General features: G+C 37.6%; 1 protein-coding gene across 1 annotated transcript in view; it reads right to left on the bottom strand.

Annotated features, from left to right (window-relative positions):
- WDR11 (WD repeat domain 11) overlaps positions 1–23,587 on the bottom strand; it is a 59,278-nt gene that overhangs the window by 21,140 nt on the left and 14,551 nt on the right. Inside the window, exons 9-16 of the mRNA XM_044240636.1 lie at positions 23,136–23,239; positions 19,265–19,441; positions 15,886–15,970; positions 10,968–11,074; positions 9,017–9,092; positions 4,643–4,751; positions 2,437–2,561; positions 1,588–1,735 (exon numbers count right to left, since the gene is read on the bottom strand). Coding sequence (XP_044096571.1) covers positions 1,588–1,735; positions 2,437–2,561; positions 4,643–4,751; positions 9,017–9,092; positions 10,968–11,074; positions 15,886–15,970; positions 19,265–19,441; positions 23,136–23,239 — 931 coding nt within the window. The remainder of the gene's footprint in view (positions 1–1,587; positions 1,736–2,436; positions 2,562–4,642; positions 4,752–9,016; positions 9,093–10,967; positions 11,075–15,885; positions 15,971–19,264; positions 19,442–23,135; positions 23,240–23,587) is intronic.

Raw genomic sequence — 23,587 nt, 5'->3', positions numbered from 1 at the left:
TGCTCTCCTTCGCAGTTTTTCTTCTGATACACGTAAAGTAAGTTCCTTTTCCTACTATGACCAAATACCGACCTTTCCTATTTGTATTACTACTTTCACCTTTCAAACTAGTGACATTAGAGAAAGTTCAAAACAGACATTACTAAGTCTTAGGTATGACTTTTCTATATAATGGTAAAAAAAAAATAGTAAAAATGAAACTTTCACATGTTAATTTCCATTTTTAGTAGAGAAGGTGGTTTGGATGGCCTCAACTCTTCTCATGTTGTTTTTAAGGATGATGTGGCAGCAGCCTCTAACAGACCCCGCACTGATCCTGCCTTGTGATAGTCATGTCCCTTGGCATCACCTCCCAAATGAACAGGACTGACCTGTGAACCAGCAGCACTGAGGGAACGACAGAGTGTGATTTCTCAGACTGGGTTCTAAAAGACACTGCAGCTTTCTCTGTGTTCTCCTGGATGACTCACTGTGGGGGAAGCCAGCTGCCATGCGGTGACAACACTCGGACAGCCCTATGGAGACTGTCCCTGTGAGGAAGAACTGAGGCCACCCACCAAGAGCCAGCATTACTTATGGCCAGGTGAGTCAGCCGCCCTGAAGTGGACCCTCCCACCCCAGCCACTGTCCTGAGCCACCTGCAAGATTCTGGGGTTAGCATTCAACTAAAACTGTCTATTTTTATTTTTTTTTAATTTTTAATTTTTTTTTTAATTTTTTTTTAAAGATTTTATTTATTTATTTGACAGACAGAGATCACAAGCAGGCAGAGAGAGAGAGAGGAAGGGAAGCAGGCTCCCTGCTGAGCAGAGAGCCTGATGTGGGGCTTGATCCCAGGACCCTGGGAACATGACCTGAGCCGAAGGCAGAGGCTTTAACCCACTGAGCCACCCAGGCGCCCCTAAAACTGTCTATTTTTAGATGACATTTTAAATAAATACATTTATGAGATCATCTCATGCCTCCACTTAACCATTATAACAGTACTAGTTAACAAAAACATCTTCTTCTCTATCCATTAGAAACAACCTATAAGATACATGTGGACACAAATTACAAACTAGAGAACCTCAATCAGAGGACTTCACAAGGTCTTAGAAGGACAGATATAAGTTAGTAAATATCAATAATGCTACTGCACCTACAACCTGATTACTATTACCCCAAAATGATGCTAGACTGTAAGTCAAATCCTCCAAGGTAATGCCTGAAGTGGAAAGAGGAGAAATAATGGAATCCAACAGACAGACCTCAGTTTAAAACTGTCATGTCACTAAACTAGGTAACACTGAGAAAGTTACTTATTCTCCCTTGATTCTCTCATGGTTAAAATGGAAAGAATTCCTCATGGATTATTAAGGGGATAAAAAATAAGTAGCACACGGTAAGGATTTAATCTAAGCAGTCACGACGTTATTCTCTAGCAGTTTAATCAATGATAATATCTCCTTAAATAATCAAGTTTATTATTTACATTAAACCTTCCTGGAATAGCTTCACAACTTAACTATGGCTTCACTGGAAATGGAATCAACAAAATCTTTGATAAGAACCCTTCATGAAGATGTAATCAAGAGTTGGACTCACATCTGGTGGAATCCGAGCACTATCTTTCACTGAGTTTCCTTCCACTGTGAGATGATAAACTTGGCCGTCATTATCAGTAAACACAAAATGCTCCCGGGCAGAGATGTTCTGACTGAGTTCAGATTTACTTTCTGCCTCCTGCAACAAGCTTTGGAATAGAGAGGAATAAGATAAAGATATTTCTTTTCCCTAGAGCGACACACACATTAATTAAATTGCCCAAAATACAGATGAATTAACAAGAGGTCCAAAACTGTTTGCCTAAAAAGAGAAAAAAAAAAAAAAAAAAAAGCACCGACACTAATCTTTGCCCAACTAATAATAGGAAAGCACAAACTACACCCAACAGGTCATATACCCCAGACAGAGAGATGTAGTCATCTAGACTTCACACAAGACACTTGTTCACTGTTTCTGCTGCAGAAAGAGAGGCCTTACCTTCACCCATCATTCTCGCTGAGGTTTTTTTATTTGTAAAACTGGTGGGGACAGAAATGGGGACAGTCCATATAAATCTAGCTTTTGCTACACATTTGCTTTTGTGTCTAAATGACAATATGATCTACCTGGATGTTCACGCAACATTCATTTGAATTCCAGAAGCTGAGGTTTAGGGAACAGAAGGGTAGAGAGAATGGTCGTGCTTGTTAATGGATGCGGACATGAGGTTATGACTGTACACATTACTGACTGCGCTAAGCAGGGAAATAATAAAATTAGCTCTTCAGTTGTCCAGGTATGGAATGAAATACAACAAGGTACTACTGATGCCTTTGGATGGCACTTGGCAAGTTCCCCACAAGGACACTGGTATCACGAATGAGAGAGGCAGGAACCAGCACACCGCACCTGATTACGGAGGACTCCACGATGCTCAGCTCTGTGTCTGAGACCACAGTCTGGCGGGCCATGGCCTCTCGGGTGGCCAATTGTTTCTTTCTCAGGCTCTTCAAGTTGTGAGATGGGGACCACTCCTGAGAAGCAAAGACAGGCACACCTACAAGTGCTCAGTTTACTCCTGTCCAACAGTCTTTCCAGAACAGCTGGGCATTCTCGCCACTGCTTGGCATCACTTATTATTACTGCACAAGAATTTATAATTTGTTCTTAGGTTTTATCTATTTATAGAAAGGCTGAACAAATGCATTTTAATTAGTGCTTAAGGCAGATTTTAATACTCTACCCTCCACCTCCTTCTACTTCTAATCTTTAATGAGAGCTTAAGGTAGAAGAGTTTAATGACAAACTTCCAAAAGCTCTAACTTTTTGATGCCTTGTTTTTTGGTTTCTTTTTTACAAAATGAAAATCATAAATGCAATTATGGTATCTTCTCTTCCCTAAGTGTAGCCGCCCCCCATAGGTGCACAGGGTGAGATGATCACGTTCCTCCAACCACGGCTCACTGTCCTCCAGAGGCATCTCATATCTCTCACTTGATTGATTTATTCTTTTATCTTCCCTCCTATTCTAATGCATTCAATCTAATAGCCTCTCGTGTGCATCAACTCTTCCCAGTAGTTATTTTACATGCCTGTATTCGTAACTTACATAAATAGGGCTTGGTCATATCCCACCCCGTTTCTAACTCTTTTCATTCAGCACAGGGGCAGGCCCATCTCTGTTGCTTCTGTCTGCTACCGAACACTCTGCGAGAGCATCCGCCAGCCTGCAGTCTACCTGTTCTCCCAGCAGAGAACACCTCGATCGCCTCCAAACTCTCAGACAAACCACACTGCAGTCAATAGCCCCTTGGAAGCTCCTTTGGGACCAGGGGCTAAAGAGCTGGCGCCCAGGGGATGTCTGTTTGCCCAGGCACTGTCAGTCTGCTCTGCAGAGAGCATCACCAGTCTGCATTCCTCCCCGCAGTGCATAACGACTCCTGCAGCCTGCACTACACCCTCTACTACCTCAGCTCCCTGCACTACACCCTCATCTGATGCCATCTGGCTTCCCAGTTTCTGTTAGTTTCAAAGTTACATCGTAGTTATTTTATGGTTATTTTATTTTGCCCATCTCTAAAAACTGCTGAGTTTGACTATTTCTTCATATGCTTTTTGGCCCTTTAGGTTTCTCCACCATTCGTGAACTGTTCATGTACTTGGGCCCTCTTTCTACTGGGGTCAGTCTTTTCACTGTGTATGTGTAGGAGTTCCCATAATCCTAACTCCCTATAGGGATTAGTCCTTTGCTGGTTTCAGATATTGGCAAATTTCTTTTTCCAACTTGTCTTCTCTCTCTTTTTTAAAAGAGACTGAATGAATGAATTAATTAATTTGATAGCGTGCACAAGTAGGCAGAACAGCAGGCAGTGGGAGAAGGAGAAGCAGGTTCCCCGCTGAGCAGGGACTGTGACGTGGGACTTGATCCCATGACTGTGGCATCATGACCTGAGCCAAAGGCAGGAGCTTAACTGACTAAATCACCCAGGTGTCCTCAACTTGTCTTCTCTATTTAACTTTGACATTGGGGTCCTTCATTGAATAGAAAGCATCAATCTTGATTAATTAAATACATTTTTTTCTTTTTTTGCCATTTGGTTTGAGCTTCTGATGTCCTTTCCTGCTCCAGAACAGAAAATTATCTCCTATTTTTTACTATATTAGTTATATAGCTTTATATTTTTACATTTAGGTCTTTAATCCTATGGAGCCCACTTCTGAATATGGTATTAGGTAGAGATCCAGTATTTTTCTCCATAAAGTGAGACCATTTTCTCAGTATTGTCCTCTCCCTTTTTTTAAGGTTGAGGTAGCTCTTATGACCTTTATTCTTTCACAAATATTTTTACATTTATCATGTTTAAACATGAATATGTTTATCATGTTCCTTAAAATATCAAAGTAAAAGCTTAACTGGAATTGCACTAATGCAATATTTGCTTAACCCCATCCAAGAAACTAAGAGTTATCACCAGGTACTTAGATCATCTTTTCTCTCAACACACATTTTTAGCAAGGAAATAAATGATAATAATGATTTCAACTCAAGCTAAAGAAAAATATTCACCACATACCGAACATGCCTAGATACACTAGTTGTTCAGTTGTAACTTACCAAAGCAGTTACTGCAGGGAAGTTTTTGGACATTTCTCTAAGAATGGTACAAGTCCTCACATCCCATAACTCCAGGGGTTTATCTTTGAATACAACTGCCAAATACTGCCTAAAATAAACAACATTATTAAATACACCCCCTTTTGCAAAATTTTTGCCATAAGTAATACAAATAAACAAGTAAATCAGTAAAGTCGCATGATTTAGTCTAAACACAGACCATATAAATTAATATTTAGTTCTCATTATTAATAGTCATTAAGAAGGTAATGCCCTAAGACGACCTTTGAGAGCCATAGAGCCACAATTAAGCAAGGAGCCCAGGTCAGAAGAATGAGAAAAGCACAAGTCCACATTTCACTGTGAATTTACCAATTTACAGTAACCGTCCTGGGGCTTCATTTTCTCATGCATGACATGAGAACACCACTATCTATCCCAATGGATTAGTGTGCAGGTTCTGGTAAAAATTAAATGAAAAGATAAAGGTTTTCACAAAGTTTCTATCATGCTGACACTGAGGAAATGTGACTGAGCAGGAAGATCCCTATATCCTCAGTGTACCAAAAGCCTTAGGTTCTCTCGCTCAGGACAAAGTCTGCCACTTGATAATTATGTGGCCTCAGATAAACCACGTAAACTTTTTGAGTTTTATTCTACTTATCTTTATAATGGTGTTCATAACATCTGTCTTACTCCCTCACTAAATGCTCTAAGAATAAAAAAAGGGAGGTAATAGCACACATGAAAGAATTTTATATATCATTATGGATTATACAACGGCAGTATGTTACATTTTTTATTATAGCTAACATAAAGGCATCTAATGGCTTATACGTAAATAACTAATGTAAGACAGAATCCGGTAAATGCTACAAAGATTCATTATGAAAGAGGAGATTTATTTTGACAACTGGGCAATGGCATTCTAGGCAGAGTTACAAATGTGACAAATGGCCAAGACAAGAAAGGACACAGAGTGGGGGAACCTGCTACCTGAAAATGTAGAGCACGTAAGAGCATTCACCATGAGAAAGAAGATCGAAGTGTGAATTTGGGATCGCATGATGAATATGCCATGCTAGGTTGTACAGAGATTCACTCTGCAGAGAACAGTGGATCACTGAAGGTTTTAAAGTAGGGGGGATAAAGTGCTCAATTGATTTCGAGGTATTAACGTAGCAGGTGTGTGTAAAGTCAAGATTGACTGGAAACAGAAGAGACTGGAATCCAAATAACTTGAGCAATTCTCAAACCCTGTAATCTTAAGACTCTTTCACAGTTTTAAAAATTACTGAGGACCTCCCCCAAAGAACTTTTGTTTATGTGGTTTATAACAACTGACATTTTGCATATTAGAAATTAAGTCTAATAAATTAAAAACTATGCTTATTAATTCATTTTAAAGAAAATAACTAGCAAGATGGTAGATTTAAATAGAAGCCACACTGATAATTATACTCACCATGAATAAACACTGCAATTTGAAACACAGATGACCAAATAGGAAAACAAGCCCCAACTACATGCCTTCTAGAAGATACCAACTTTAAATGTGAAGACAGACATCAGATACAAGTAAAAGGTAAGAAAAAGATGTACTATGCAAACACTAATCCAAAGAAAGCTGAATGGCTATACAAATTAGACAAATCCAACTTACTTCTGAATAAAGAACAGTACCAAAAATAAAGAGGATATTTCACAATGATAAAAAAGTCAATCTAAAGGACATAACAATACCAGATATGTACATACCTAATAAAAGAGCTTTAAAATACCCAAAACAAGAACATGAGCTCTTCAAATGAAGCCCAGAATAAAGTTAATTTCAACACTCATCATTCAGTAATAGACAGGAAAGCAGGCAGAAAATCAGTATGAATATGAGATCTGAATAACTACCAACCTATCTGAGCTGACAATTATGAAATATTCTAATCACTAACAGCAGAATACACAATCTTTACCAGTGCATATGGAACATTCACTAAGACTACAGTCTGGGCCATATAACAATCACTTTAAATTTAAAAGGACAAAAATAACATAAAATATGCTCTCTGACTCTAATGGAAACCATAAATTAACAGAAAGGTATCTGGAAAACCCCTAAACATTTTGAAATTAAACAATGTATCTATAAATACTTCATGGAAATTTAAAATTATTATAAAGTGAATTAAAATGAAAACTCACCATATCAAAACATGTAGGTACAAAGAGTAGTGCTTATGTGACATTAAGTGCTTATATTAAATTTTAAAGAAAAGCCTAATTCAATCATCTAAAGTTTTATCTTAAGAAACTAGAAAAAGAAAAACATATTAAACCAGAAGTAAGCAAGAAAAAGAAAAAAAGACACCTATGGCATTCAATGAAAAGAAAATAGAAAACCACAGAGAAAAATGAGAGAAACTAAGAGTTTCTTTGAAAAGATCAACAAAACTGACCAATATAATTTACTGATATGAGGAATAAAATAAAATAATAAAAGGTCAGATGAAACTGACCTTAAAAGATTAAGAGAATACCATGAACAAGTTTTTAATCAATAAATTCAACAATTCTGATGAAATGGACAGATTACTTGAAAGACACTAACGAAACTCAGTGAAACCAACCAACCAAACCTTAATAGTCCTGCAGCTATGAAAAAACTGAGTACACACTTAAAAACTGTTCCACAAAGCAAGTTCTAGGCCCAGGTAGGTTCACTGGTGAATTCTTCCTATTTCAATAAGGTATAATACCAATTCTGCACAAACTCCTCCATAAAAAAAGAGGAGGGAATATTTCACAACTCATTTTACAAGGTCAACATTATTCTGATTCCAAAGCCAGACAAGGATATTACATGAAAACTGGATCAATATGCTTCATGAGCACAGATGTAATAAAATATCAGCAAATCAAATCTAGTAATATATCATCACGGAGAAGAACTTATGCGCGGGATGGAAAGCTGGTTTAACATACAAAAAATCGGTCAATGTAATTCACCCCATTAGGCAACCTTAAACAAAAATCCATCATTATGAGGATGTCCCTAAATGCAGAAAAAGCATCTGACAAAATCTATCAGCTATTCAACGATACAAAGTTTCAGTGAACTAGGTATAGAAAACTTCCTCAACGTAATAAAGTCACCTACAAAAAAATCTACGGACATATTTAATGTTCAAAGACGCAACACTTTTGCAGTAAGATCCAGGAATAGAACAAAGATGTCAGTTCTCATCAGCTCTATTCAACATTGTACTGGTGATCCTACTCAGTATAGCACAGCAAGGGGAAAAAAGGCCTACTGTCTAGAAAACAGAGATGTAAAAGAGTCTTTACTGGCAAACAACATGGTATGTCTATAGAGAAGATACTAAAAAATCAAGAAAAATGCAATTAGAAATAATAATTAAGTTAGCATGGTCATGAGGTCAATACCGAAAAATTAACTATTTCAGTATACCTGTAATGAGTAATTGGTAATCGAAATTTAAAAAAGGAAAAAAATACATGTATAATAGCACTGAAGAAAAAAAAATAATTACCAAATGACAATGAAGAAATAATTACTGAAAGGCATTAAATCCCTAAATAGGTGGAACAATACACCATGTTCACGAATCACAACACTTGTTAAGACGTCAATTCTTTCCCACATTGGTCTATGGATTCAAAACCCCAGGAAGCTTTTTTGGTAAAACTGATAAGCTAATTCTAAAATTTATATGGAAATGCAAAGATCCTAGAAAAGCTAAAGCAATTGTGAAAACTATTTTAGAGAGCTGACCCCTTCCTTCTTTGTTCTTCCAACTGGTTTTCATCCAGTCTCTGTTTAATTATCTTGCTTTACATGTATTTTCCCTTGGAATGAAAAACTCAGAAACTTACTGAAATTAAAATAGGTCTAAATTATAAACAAAGAAAATCAGTTCCTTGATTCAACAAACCCATGTAGAGATAGAAATGCATATGAATTTCACTAGATAACAAATCTTGGTGACAGGCATTTACATCCCTACTGCTATAGCAGAATGAAACAGCATTACTGGTTTTACCAATATAATGAAATTTTTATTTTTTCATTTTGTTTCTTTTCAGGGTTCCAAAATTCACTGTTTATGCACCACAACCAGTATAATATTAAGATTCATACGAAAGTTATCTCATCTTTCTAAAAAGTAGTAATTAAAAGCAATAGCAGTTTAATTTTGTGATCAAAGTATTTTCTTGGGAATGGCTGCAAAGCACCATTTACTGTCACTAAGAAATTCTATATGCATTCTAGCACAGTCTCACTTTCTTAAAGATTAAAAAATATCCTTAAGGTTCTATTGTGGTAACACCACAGATTTCTTTTTGGTTCACACTTACTTCAAATGAGATACTTTAATCATTTCGATGGGTGATTCATCATTGCCTCGTTCACCGCGAAAAGCAATGCTCCTACCTTTAATTGCAAATATTAAAGAAAATGTAAAATATCAGATGAAACATCTAAGACACAAAAAGCTATACACACCAAAGGAATCTGAGCAGTGCTGCCTCTACTCTCCCATGCATTCTTCTACTTCCTTCTAAGCTCTTTCAAGTAATCTAAATTCAAAACGTATTCTCAAAAGCATCATCCTTGAAGATCAATAATATACTACTTGTATTCAAATATCTCTTATAAAATGATATTTCCCTTTGTTACAGAGTTTCTCGAATATTTTCAGTGGTTTCTTTCAAATAGTTATATTTTAGAAATTCAAAAACACCAATTTCCAGAGTTTCAATACATCTGTGGTAAAGAAATGATCTACTGGGAAACGACTGGTATATTTAAAGTTACAGAAACACTCCCATGCTCATAAATACTAACCAGCAGGGAAAACACTCTTTAAACAGATATTTAAGATTTTCTCTCCCAGGTACAAATTGCTCAACTGAAATACTTTTCGACCTGTTCCTAACAAAAGGTCTCCACAGACTGAAACTAGGGAATGATAAGAATTAGCTAACTACCAAAGAAGCTAAAGGGTCTTCTCTAATTAAAAAAGGCAAATTCTACTTTACGTCTGAACAAATACATTTTTGTAACTTTTCCCGCATTTTTATTTACATTAAGCAAAAGAAAGCACGTTCAGTTCAGTGGGGTTGAGTCACGCCTCCCCACTCCACAGTGCTGTCAAATGGGGCCCCTGCTCTTACTTCCCAAACACCCGCATCCTTTCCTGAACATCCCTGTAAACAGGCTAGAAAAGTCTATAATCTATGAACTCAAATATAAAGCAAGTTAATTTAACTTGAGTTAAGCAAGTTAATAACTATGATTTACAAATTTGTTGCTCAAAAATAAATCTGTGAAAGAAAGATTTTAAGTTATCTAACAGGTCTGAGCTGATTGGAAAAAATAAAAAGGATTCTTTTTTTTTTTTTTTTTTTTTAATTTTGAAGTGAATGATACTAGAAAACAGCAGTTTGCCCCTGGGCTACCATGTCATCAGAGAGACCCCAATACAGGGCAGGTCACTTCCAATGAGACCAGAACAACACTGGACTGATTTCAGTGGGGTTAATTCTTGGGGTTTAGTGACATACTCAGTAAGTAAGAACAACCATATATTGGAAATACATATTGAGAAAATAACTTGATTTACTACACACACATGTATCCCAGGATTCAAACTATCTACATATATTCTTATTGCTACACCATTTTAAAGAAACTCACTACAATTTTGTTACAAATTCTATTTGAAGTCATGCAGGTGTCATAAAATAATATGAAACTCTCACCTTATTCTCTCAAAGTTCATTCTGAAATTCATGGAGTTGGAGGTTTTTAAACAATTTCCTCCTGGAAAGTCTCTAAGCTCTTTCCCTCTTTAGACAGAGACTATCAAAAGTTTTAAATTTGAGCCCTTAAAGACAATCCTTACTTAAAAATTTATAAAGGTTTTCCTAACAAAGGCCAAAAGTTTTAGAAGAGAATCTAACAAAGCCCACCACAAAGATTTGTGTTAAAACTGTGCTTCTGGTTATCTGTAACAATGTACTTAGAAGTGAAACCCTACGTACTTATGAGTCCGTCTGTTGAGGCTAATGGTCCTCCACCTGCCATGCACTCGGGTTTACACAATGTGCATACGAACCACCACCAGGAGTCTTTTCAGGGCAATTATTTCAGAAAAACAACAACAAAATGAATATACAAAGAAGATCTAAAAAAAAAACCTTCCAAGCTGAAAGAAAGTTTTCTGGAATACGTTCTATACATAGCAACATCTTTGACCAATATGACAAACCCTTTCCAATCTTTTAGTAGCCTAAATACACGAACCTGTCGGAAGATCCACCAGCTGAAGTTCATTTCTCACTAATCCCATATTGTTCGGTGTTGAAGTAGCAAAGGAAAGAAAACCAGTCAAACTTGTCCATTCGATACCCCTAAAGTGAGAAATTAAATAGAGTTCAGTCAAATACCCTTTTTTTCTGAGCAACTTATTTGAAAAATAAGTTTTTCCTACGATCTAAATTCTATTATACAAGTTAATTAAGAATATTAATATGAACTTTCATTTGAGACTAAATTACCATATGTTTCCAATATACACATGAAATTATTTCTAATTCAAACCACTTTATCTCCACATGTAATGCGGGGCGAGAGAGTTTAGTTGCCAGGATTCACAGCAGCATTAACATGATGATCAAAATCTGGCAGAGAAGAGAGTCACACGTTGCAGTAGTGTTCAAGAATTCCATTGCTTAAGAAAGAGTGGTATTAAAATATTCTGAGCCCGACTGCTTAAAGATGGGTACACTGAGGAATTTATAAAATTTCCTATTTGGTTAGGAGGGAGAAATTCCTGAAGTAAACAATTCAAACTGAGCAATGAGATTTGGAAGTGGCGGACAATTCAAAATGGTGTCTTAATTAGAGAAAAGCACAAAAGAAAAATCTCAAAGAAATGATGACAAGACAGCAAGCAACCTATCAGCCGGATGCCTGGGAGTCTCCTTCATGAGGACTGATAGCAAGTGAGTCTGCAGTTTCTCCCACTGACGTTAACTACAGTGCTACCACCATGGCTTGTGGAGAATGGAGGCCGGGGGTGGTGGTGGGGGCGCAGAGAAGGAGACACAGGATAAACTGACCATCAGAGTCAAAACAAAAAGGAGAACACTGTACAAAATCATTCTGCACTGTGCTCTCTATGTAAGTCTGGCAGCGTCAGTCAGATCTGTGTACCCACAGAAACCCAAGACATACTCTCCAAGACTTCTAGCTGCCGATCTGCACACCTATGCTCTATACAGTGACGCCAGGATCTCTGGACACTAAGAATCCCCGCCACCCATTCTTCATTATTTTTAAAAATCTATCTGGGGGGCGCCTGGGTGGCTCAGTGGGTTAAGCCTCTGCCTTCGGCTCAGGTCATGGTCTCGGGGTCCTGGGATCGAGTCCCGCATCCGGCTCTCTGCTCGGCAAGGAGCCTGCTTCCCCCCCTCTGCCTGCCTCTCTGCCTACTTGTGATCTCAGTCAAATAGATGAATAAAATCTTTAAAAAAAAAAATCTGTCTGGGAAGTACCTACTGTATACCCATGACTGTGCAAGGCTCCAGGACTACCACTGTGAACGATTTGACTGCTATCCTTCTGCAGCTTATGATCTAGCAGAAAAAAGGCATTACACCAGTGTGTCCTGGACTCCCTATTACGAAAGAACTGGTACAGAGTTCAATCAGGACTTGTAAGAGTAGCACAAAATCTGGCCTCTGGGGCCCGCTGAGACCCAAAGGGCAAGCAGGGTGTTGCCTAAAAAGCATGCAGAAATAGTGTGGCTGAGAAACACTGCACTGGGCTGCCTTCTCTGTGAAGGGAGGTACCACATCATGCTTCTCCAGCACGTGAAAGGCACTTAATAAACTCCGTTGGATTTAACGAATGATGTCCGAGGAAAGCCTTGCACTCCTCCTTATGATTTCTAGTGTCGCACATACTCAGCCTGCTTTCCCCGCTGCCTGTAAGACAAAGGCATCCCCGTTGCTAAGGTCAGAGCACAGAACGGAACATGGAGTGGCTTTTATGTGTAATGCGGCACTATTAGCATGCTGTCTTCGAGCAGATTCCAGCAGCGGCTTCCCTATCTGAGTCCTACTGATCGACTTGAAGAAAATAAAAGTCAAGTCGGACTTCAAAGAAGATTAGATAAGGGTGGGATTATCCCTCTACAGAAAAGAATGAAAACTCTCATCAAACACAGCACCCACCCAGGGCTCTCGGAATTAGAAAGCTATTGTCTGGGTTTACCTACATGCTGAGATCTATCAAAAAACTCGTGATCACAGCAGCTCATTTTAGGACTCGATATAGGATCGCTCTGCTGGATTATTAACTAGTGAACAACCATAAGCGTAGACTGTCAGCAGGCATTTGTGGTTCTGACTCCTACAGGTTCCCAGGCTGGCCCTGCTGATTTCTCCTGAGGCCGCTGTAGATGCTACTTCTCCACCCTGGGGGGCTGCAGGAAGCACCCACCTCTGGAAGGCCTTGAAGTTCTATAATTCTATGAAAATAACCTCGGCAAATTTATAGACAAAACCAAGATTATTATACTTTGCACAAATCAATTTACTAAAAGCAATACTGAGTCAGTCAATGTTCTGATAGCCCTGTAAACTGCTATTTTAGTAAGTTTGACACTGAAAAGAGCATTGTGCTTTATTATTGTAAATTAAGCCTACTGGACAAAGACATAAACTAATAATCCAAAAAAGTCTAATAATCTAAGAAAACCTCCACATACCATTTATTTATTCCTTGGTATCTTCCACTGGATTATAAGCATCAAAGGTTTTGTTTACAGGAATACAGAAGCTGCTCAGTATGTATTTGTAACATCAAACTGGCTAAAGCACCATGATTCTGAAAACAACCCACAGCAAAACCAGCTGCAGTTAGGCAGTCCCTGCCCATGTATACGCATAAGATTCAAGTATGTAAGTGATCTTTAAAAAACACGTTTAGTACAAAGTAAAAGCACCTTTTTAAAAAGTTGACCTTAAATTTGTGTATGAAAATCTAGAATATGTTGGGTTTGTTGCTAATAAGTTCAGCAATTTTTATGACACATCTGTGAAATTTTCGTAATGGCTTTTAATTGTAATATTATAATCACATTAATTGAAACACAAAGACGGCAGGATTTTAACATCCTCTTGGGCATCATCTCTGAATATAAAATGTGAATTATCTTCAAAATGGTAATTAAGAGGGAAAATTCACATAAAAAAATGGAGCACATTTGTGTGATCATTCACAACATCAGCCTTTGTAGCATATCCATTATTTCGTATCCCAAGTAACACTATAATTTCAAGTATTACTCAATAACAAATATTATCACAGCATGTGTAAGTCATGTATTTAGTGACATCTACCATCTGAATGTTCCAGGAAAACAAATCTTATTTAAAACTAATAGCTTGCTGATAAACTCGCTATTGAGTCTTTATTAAAGACTTCAGTGTTCAGAAAAAAATGAAAACGTACTTGATTTCCCAGAAGCAGGTATAAATTTCTAGCATGAATCCTGGCTCAATCAACATTTTCATTTTATTGCCAAAATATGCCTGAGGTGCATTTTTTTAGCTGGAGATAGAGCACATGCACTTTAAGTAGAAAGGTCAGTTCTGAAGCCTGAAAGGCCCAGATTAAATTTCACAGATTACAATACTGAGTTTCTTCTATAAATAGGGAATAAAAATAGTGCCTACCACATAGAGGAATGGGGAGTCAAAGAAATGGTCATGTGAAGTATTAACACTTAACACGTCCCCGGAATAAGTACTAAATGGAGAATTTGACTGGTGGGTCTTGGCCACAAAAGCAAACACTCTACACTCTACACTAAGCCAAGGGTGAAAGGAAATGTTAAGAAAAGTGATGTAGAGGACGTGGGTGGCTCAGTGGGTTAAGCCTCTGCCTTCGGCTCAGGTCATGATCCCAGAATCCTGGGATCGAGCCCTGTATCAGACTCTCTGCTCAGCAGGGAGCCTGCTTCCCCTCTCTCTGCCTGCCTCTCCGCCTAACCATGATCTCTCTCTCTCTGTGTCAAATAAATAAATAAATCTTAAAAAAAAGAAAAGAAAAGAAAAGCAATGTAGACAGGAAAGAAAGGGAGACAGCAGGTAGCAGCAGGGGCAGAAGGGTCTCATGGAGGAAGAGAAAGATGAACAGTCTGATATGGCCCAAACAGACCTCTGTCACTGCACCCAGGGGACTAGTGACTCTGAAGACATTAGGACGCCACGCAGAAGTACTCAGGGAGCTAGTGGAGGGCTTAGCAGGAGGTGGAGACTGACAGTTACCTGGGCTGCACCACAAACAATGTACTTGACAGAATAAGGCAATGTAGACTCTTCTGGAAATTCCACCACAATCAGTTGTCATACTTAAAGGGTTAACCTTTACCCATCCAGAAAATACAATTACTCAGAATAAAGTATGTAGGAAGGATTAACTACGAATTTTAACATGTGCATAGACCTGTGATTATATAACGTACAGAGGAGAGAAAATGGCCTTTCTTGTACATTTGTTAAAAGATCATCCAAAAATATGGGAGATGTAATAAATCTGTGTTATCACATGTAACTTCACAATCCATCATGGCTAGAACAAAGGAAGGGGGGCAGCCCCGCCATGAACAAAATAATGCTGTGGAGACGCATGGGCTTGAAACCAAGCAACTTCTTCCCTCCGCTCCCTCTGATCGCACAGCACGCATCAAACACAACGCCTCAAAATGAAACGAGAAATGCTATCCAGTTGGGTCCTTTTCTCATGGTGTTTAAACAAAAAACAAATGAGATTAGTTAATAATTAACATGACTTCATTCAAATTTGTCAGGAATAGTCCTACCAATGGATCTTTATAGAAATGAAAAGCAAGCTATATCCATCTGAACACAGGGGCAGCCAGTGGGAAAATATCCTCCACAATCAGATGCCGCAACAGAAGTTAGACAAAATTTTCCACTGCATGATATCCTTTTACAAAGCAAACAATTAGTGTTCAGCCTTGATTAACATAACCATTACTTAAATGTGAATATTACTTAAATGTGAATATTATTATTCAAAACTTTCAGGCAAATAATCACCACTGCATAATATTCAATGTAGGAAAGTGTCCCGGAACTTCTTTCCAGTATGCTTTGTTTGTGATCTGAACGTCACAATGCATACTCACTTGACTTCACAGGAGTGGACACTTAACTCCTTATGCAGCAGCCCACTGGTGAGGTGGTACACCAGGACAGAACCGTTACTTGTACCTATCGAAACGATGCAAGAGAATAGAATTACTCAAGCCGTAGTTCCAGATCTTTCCAAAAAGTCTTTTCTCAGGATTTTAATAATTTTATAAATGTATCTTTTACAAAAGGGACTCAAGCTATGTGTTAAGAGTCAATTTCTCTGTCTACTCTCTTTTCAAAAATGGGCCTAATCTCATGTGCTCTGAGATCTTCCTAAATCCAGGGATAGATTTTCACGAAAGACTTCAACATCTAACTGAATACACATAAAATTTGAAGAAGCACTTTGCTAAGCTTTTTCACACATGGGAACTTCTACTTTTTCATGTTTTGAATGTTTACAAGAGCCAGTCCTCAGTCCTCAGCAGAACTCAGAAACCAGATCTTTTCTGTTTTTCTTTCCAAAGATTTTTGTTTTGTCTTCATATTCTAGAAATCATAGAGATGGACAAGTGTGGTGGTTAGCTATGGATTTTGCAGTTAAACTAGCCTGAGTTCAAGCTCTGGCTCTGTCTTACACTCGTACAAATTACTTGCCCACACTAAATCTGTGTTTTTAATTCCTTTAACATGGGAATAATAGAAATCCACTTGCTGAAGAGTAAATGAGAAGACACAGTTCAAACATTTACTATTAGTACCTGGCACAAACTAAGCACATTTTTATCACTATTTCTATTATTGTTGTAATTCAGTTTGTAGTTATTTTATGTCTAAAGCTTTTCATGGCCTCAGGTAGAGTGTGTGTCTATAATTTAATCTGGAGGAACACGGCCATTCTTGGAAAAGTAATGTTTTAGTCCTCAAAATGTTTTTATAAGTTAAGCAAGAAAGTGAACGATATAATTGCTTGGACAATCACTTTCTCACTGCACATGACTTTAAAAAAATGAATGGATTCACGCAGAATGACAGAATGTAGAAATGATAGAATAGTAATAGAAATAAAAACACTAGGCAAGTTTCAATTTTAGTGTACCTGCTGCTAAATGCTTTATTAAATATTTTACAGAACTATTCTAGAAAAATATAGTATTATACTTGTTTACATTTATCATTTATTCCACAGTAATACCTTCTATTACTGAGACAATATCTAAAGAATTACTAAAACTTTTCAATTAACAGATCATCATAATAAAATGATTTTTGCATTCTGCAAGCTTTTTGCTTTTTGAGGGGGTTGGTTTTTGGAGGTTTTTTTTGAAAGACAACATGCGTGCATGTTCGCACACTTGCACAACTGGGGGGGGATGAAAGGGAGGGGTAGAAGGAGAAGGAGAGAGAATTTTTTTTAATATTTTATTATTTGACAGAGAGAGTGAGAGCGCACAAGCAGAGGGAGAGGGAGAAGCAGGCTCCCCGCTGAGCAGGGATTCCCAATGCAGTCTCAATCTCAGGAATCATGACCCCAGATGAAGGAAGATGCTTAACCAACTGAGCCACCCAGGTGCCCCAAGTAAAGAGAATCTTAAGCAGATTTTATGAACAGCACAGAGCTCTATGCAGGGCTCGATTCCATGACAGTGAGATCATGACTTAACCTAAAATCAAGAGTCAGATGCTTAAATGACTGAGCCACCCAAGTGCCCCTACATTCTGTAGGTTTTAATGATGCTGAACCTATGATCTAATATTCTAGGGGCTCCACAAGGAGCAGTAATTCCATAGTGGAACTCTGACTCTTTGCCTAGTGAGTGCAAAAATTTAGGAACTAATTTTATATTTTTTCTTTTTACTTTGTGATTATACTAAATTCAATAAATGACTTGATCATCACACTATACAAGTAAAATACAGCTTATTCTACAACAGAAATCTCAGACCCTGACTTAGCTCTCAATTATCTAGTTATGGCAAGAAGTACTTTTCTCCAAGAAACTGACAAAATCCTAACTGACAATTTACGTATACGAACACTGTATATACATGTACTATAATGTACATTAACAAATTTCAATTAAAATTTCTCTAAGAGGTTTAATATAAGTCAATAGTTTCTAAAGCAAAAACTAAATATTTATCTGCATTTATATAAATCTGGACACATGTACACACAGACTACCAAACTTTAAAATGCAAACTACTTTCAGAAGACAGTAATGGAAAAACTGGGAAAATCAGAATACTGCCAAAACCAATTAGTCAAATGAGCCTTAGTACTCATGAGTAGGCTGTTAGCTAACTAAGACCTACTAGTAACAAAATAAATGTGGATGAGGCTTTCATTTTAGAAAAAAAAACAAAACACAAATCATGTTATAGACCTAGAGAGAAAGCCAGAAGCCAACGAACAGCATCTTAAGAAAAAATGTTGACAATTTCAAATGAATATACTACTTTTTGAAACTTTTGAGAAATCCATTTTAACCTTCTGTACATAATAGCAAATAAAATTTGTTTTTTATCTATGAAGTAGATTACTCACATTATTATGAAATTAATGTGACAGGAGGTTGAAACCAAGACCAATTTTCTATCAAAAATATAAAACTATGTAATTTCAACCCAAAAGGCAAATCTTAAAGAAACTATAGCCATTTTAAACAACGTTCAATATACAATTCTTGGCAAATGAAGAACATTGCTATTACTAAACTACTAACTAGGACTAAAAAACACAAGGAATCTGGATTTAGCATCACGCAGAGATTATTCTCCTAACATTTCAGAAAGGTACCCATCATGGTCAGTGTCTCTATCACCCAGTGTCAGGTGGATGAGTTAATACTGTGATGAGTGAAGTCAGTCAAGCAGAGAGAGTCAATTATCCTATTGTTTCACTTACTTGTGGAGCGTAAGGAATAATACGGAGGACATGGGGAGATGAAGAGAAGTGAGTTGGGGGAAATCGGAGAGGGAGACAAACCATGAGAGACTGTGGACTCTGAGAAACAAACTGAGGGTTTTGGAGGGGAGGGAGGAATCGCTTCTCGGCCTTTTGGCTAAGATCAAGTGTGGAGGGGAGGGAGGTGGGGGGTTGGGTGAGCCTGGTGGTGGGAATTAAGGAGGGCACATATTGCATGGAGCACTGGGTATGATGCATAAACAAAGAATTTTGGAACACACACAAAAAGATTAAATTAAATTAAATTTAAAAAATTTTTTAAAATAAATAAAAAGATGGGTGGATTAAAAGGACATTAAAACAAAAGAAGAAAAATATTTTCAGATGAGTATATATATGATTTCATGGGGCCTCTTACTCCTTATCCTCAAATAAAGGATTTTCTAATCACTACCACACTTAAATGTCTTATAAAACATAAAACAGGCACGAAGGATTAAGAAAAGAATAGATCCAATACTTACCAACGGCGAGCAGTGGCTGATACACCTTGATGTTTTTGGTGGTCAGCGGCGGGCACATACGGATGGCAAACTGCGGGGAGGGCAGCCCGGAAAGCAGTCCCGTCAGCAGGAAGCGGAGGTGCACCTCCTGCAGAATGGGGCCTTTGGGATGCTCCTCCCCAGCAATGGCACTTTGTCCTGAGGGGTGAGCAAAAGTACAAATACACTCATTACAATGTATTCTGAAATGTAAAGAAAATGTAAAGAAAATTGCAGCGGCAACCCTTTTCAGGTCTACAAGGTATCAGGTGGCGCTCCACGGGCCTCAGCTGAACAATGGCTCTGTACTGGGCTCCGGGGCGGAAACGGCACTGTCTGCCACCTCAAACCACAGATTACTCTGGACGACTGCGGACCAGAACTCAGGGACTTTTGTCAGCCGAAGTTCCCAGTATGAGGCACCAAACAAGGCGCATCGGGGGACCCAGGTCAGAGACCAGCTTCTGGGGAGTGGGATGCTGCAGCTCATTCCCAACTTAACACCACCTTTCTAAAGGGTCGCTTTTCAATCTACTGCACTTTCTAAACCATCCATAAACTGGTGATCACCAACTGTAGGTTCAAGGAACTCACTTAGGTTTCTAATCAGAAATCTTTTCAATGTATAAATGTAATTACAAAATCTAAGCTTTATAATTAAATACTTCATACATAAAGATATCAAATAAATAATATATGTAACATAAATTACACAAATATACAAATACATAATATACAAATATATTTGTTACATATATAATATATGTAACATAAATTACACAAATATACAAATACATAATATAAAGAATATATAAGTTCACTGTTGATAGTTAAATCTTAAATGGGCATTATTTTCAGATACAGCGATTATACTCAGGTTATTAAGTTTCAAACTAAAAGGCTTCAGTAAAACCATTCTAACAAAATGTGAACATGATGAGTACCACAAAACCCAGACCGTTCACTAAAAAGGGTATACAAATTTTCTGCCTATAAACCTTTCTTGAATACTGGGATATAGTCGTCAAAAATACATAACAAAGGATATCTGAGAGTGTATGTACCCACAACACACACACACCCATGAAAGGGAAAAATGTAAATAATTACCATAAGCGGGTGATGGGGTTGTGAATACTGTAACCTTCAGAGGCTATAAAGTTGTTTTAATACTGCGGCAAACTGCGGGTATTTTGAAATTCATAAGATGTACAGAAAAAAATGGCCATCAATTTAATCCAAATAAGAAGATCCCATGATATCATATGACTGGTGTTGGTGTCAATCTTTGATAACAGAAGATGGGAGTCTAAAGGAACATGGAGTTCAACAGAGAAGTACCACATTTACAAACCCTCCACAGCTTGGAATGGACTCCCGGGAATGGCCATCATTTTTCTTCAAACTTCTTCCATAAGAGGCAATTCACAAGGTAGGGTAGATTAGGCCTTAAAAAGCAGCAGGCTGTACCCAATGAATATAAATCAGGCCTCTATATTTAGCTGAATTGCTTTCAACTATCACTAGGACATTGTGAATATCAAATTAGAAGTTTAATTAAAAGTTTTAATTAACATGTTTTTGAGTAACAGAGCTTTATTTATTTAGTGCTTTCAAATCAACTACATTGTCAGGAACTGTATACAATCTGTATCCTTTTGTCTTTTAAAAAAATGTACTTTATATCACTTAGACACTTAAACAGCATGAAATTTCAAACTCCCATGGGCTCTGTATTACTGATTAGTTCTGTGCATGACTGTTTATTTTATAGTTCTTTTCACTTTAATATTTTATATTAAGTGGAGATAAGGTCAATTAACTCAGAAAACTGTATTACTGATAAAATGAATTTTGCAAAACAAGTATGTGTCTAAACTTCCTCATATAGATTTATGTCTGGAAGGTAAAGAGAAAGAACTTTAAATAAACAAGTTAATGTCATCGAACAGAAGGATTTTACAAATGGCAAGAACTACAAGAAAACCAAGGCCTGGAAGAGGTGAGGTCTTACCTAAGATCACAGTGGAGTAGCCAGGACTAGAGGCCATGGCCAAGGAGGGTCAAGATTAGGGCGACCTCTTCTTGGCTCTCTGGTATGGGGCAAGTTTTTTTAAATCTCTCTGGATCTCAGTTTCCACTTTATAAAACAAATAATAATATTACCTACTTCGCAGGGTTATTAAGGTAATACATAGGGCATTTAGCGCAGTATTTAACATAGTACGCAATAAATGCCACTTATGATTAAGATTAATAAGGTAATGTTCTTCCTAGTATTTTTTTTTTTTAAGATTTTATTTTATTTATTTGAGAGAGAGAGACAGTGAGAGAGAGCATGAGCGAGGAGAAGGTCAGAGGGAGAAGCAGACTCCCCATGGAGCTGGGAGCCTGATGTGGGACTCGATCCCGGGACTCCAGGATCACGCCCTGAGCCGGAGGCAGTCGTTTAACCAACTGCGCCACCCAGGTGTCCCTGTTCTTCCTAGTATTATCATGTATCTAGCATTTAAACAAAAAATACTGATCTTCAATTACATTATGAAAGAACAAATAACGACAAAGAAAATCCTTTATAAGCCACGGCCACAATTTTAAAAGAATTAAGACTTCAAAATTGCTTGGCATATTTACAACTTCTAGTTGTACAATATCTGAAATCACAAATCTTCATTCTTCCTTTAATATATATATTTTTTATATATGAATTTTATATGAAATTTTTTAAAAAGATTTTACTTATTTATTTGACAGACAGAGATCACAAGTAGGCAGAGAGGCAGGCAGAGAGAGAAGAAGGGAAGAAGGCTCCCTGCCGAGCAGAGAGCCCCATACAGGGCTCGATCCCAGCACCCCGGGATCATGACCCGAGCCAAAGGCAGAGTCTTTTTTTTTTTTTTTAAAGATTTTATTTATTTAGTTGATAGACAGAAATCACAAGTAGACAGAAAGGCAGGCAGAGAGAGAGAGAGGAGGAAGCAGGCTCTCACTGAGCAGAGAGCCCGATGCGGGGCTCGATCCCAGGACCCTGAGATCGTGACCTGCGCCGAAAGCAAAGGCCTAACCCTCTGAGCCACCCAGGCACCCCCGAAGGCAGAGTCTTTAACCCACTGAGCCACTCAGGTGCCCCTCTGAAACAATTATTTTATCTGTAAATAAATTTGCTGAATCCCCAACACGGAAGTTTAAAAATGTACGTCATGATGTTAAAATTACTTTTTCTAATTCTGCTCAGTCACTTTATTCCTTCAATAAATGTTCACTGCACGTCTTGAATATACAAGGCTCTTTGCTGGGTGCTAGGGATACAAAGTGCAATCAAACACTGTCCCACACTTACAGAGTTTATAACTCACTGGAGGAAACAAACAGAATCACCATTCCAACAACAGATAGCCATCAGGGACTGCAAATGAAGAACATTTCAGTCAGGCTAAAGACTAAAGAAAGCCACACTTGAGTCGAATTTTAAATTAGGAGTAGCGGAAAGGGAGAAGAAGAGTATATATTCAGTTCTGAGCCAGGGGACCAGACTGCAGGAAGGCCCTGAGGAGTGGGGTATACCTCGACACAGCACAGATCTAGTATTCAAATGCCTAATGTCATCTCCTTCATTTAAATCAAGAGTCTCTCAAGAATGAACATTTTCTAATTCCAATAACTGTAATGCCAGTATATGCTTTTCGGCTTAAATATTTCATATCCTCTGATTTATTGAGGAAAAAAATGATCCCACATTCCAGTTTTCTCAGATATTAACTTTGACTTTATAATAATTGCAAATCAGCAACTATTAATTTTGCCCTTCAAGAAAAATACCTAACATAAATGTTAGAGGGAAAAAATAGCTTACCAATCATATTATCTAAGGAGAGGTCTGGGAGCTTATTCTGTAGCACTCCTACAGGAATTCCACAGAAAGACACGGGTGAATATAAAGGTGATACACCAGAACTACTGCAAAGACATAATAATTACATGTTTTTACATATTTAAAACCTCTGTCATAGTTTAGTAACTCAAATTACTAGTTTCAGATCATAGCATTCTATCCATTTTTATAGTATTTATTAATCTTATAGTATTTATTAAGCTTGCCCACAGTGAAATATTTCCAGGAGGTTTACATAATTCCCTAATAATCTAAATTCTCACTTAAAAAAATTTTTTTAAGTTCCTGCTATTTTCATGATTCTGCTAATTTTTTTAAAGATTTATTTATTTATTTATTTGAGAGAGCAAGCGAGCAAGCGTGCACCATCGGGGAGAGGAGCAGAAGGAGAGGTAGAAGCAGGCTCCCCACTG

The sequence above is a fragment of the Neovison vison genome, chromosome 2 (genome assembly GCF_020171115.1).
Source record: "Neovison vison isolate M4711 chromosome 2, ASM_NN_V1, whole genome shotgun sequence".
Taxonomy (NCBI): domain Eukaryota; kingdom Metazoa; phylum Chordata; class Mammalia; order Carnivora; family Mustelidae; genus Neogale; species Neogale vison.
This window is presented reverse-complemented; position numbering and strand designations above follow the sequence as displayed.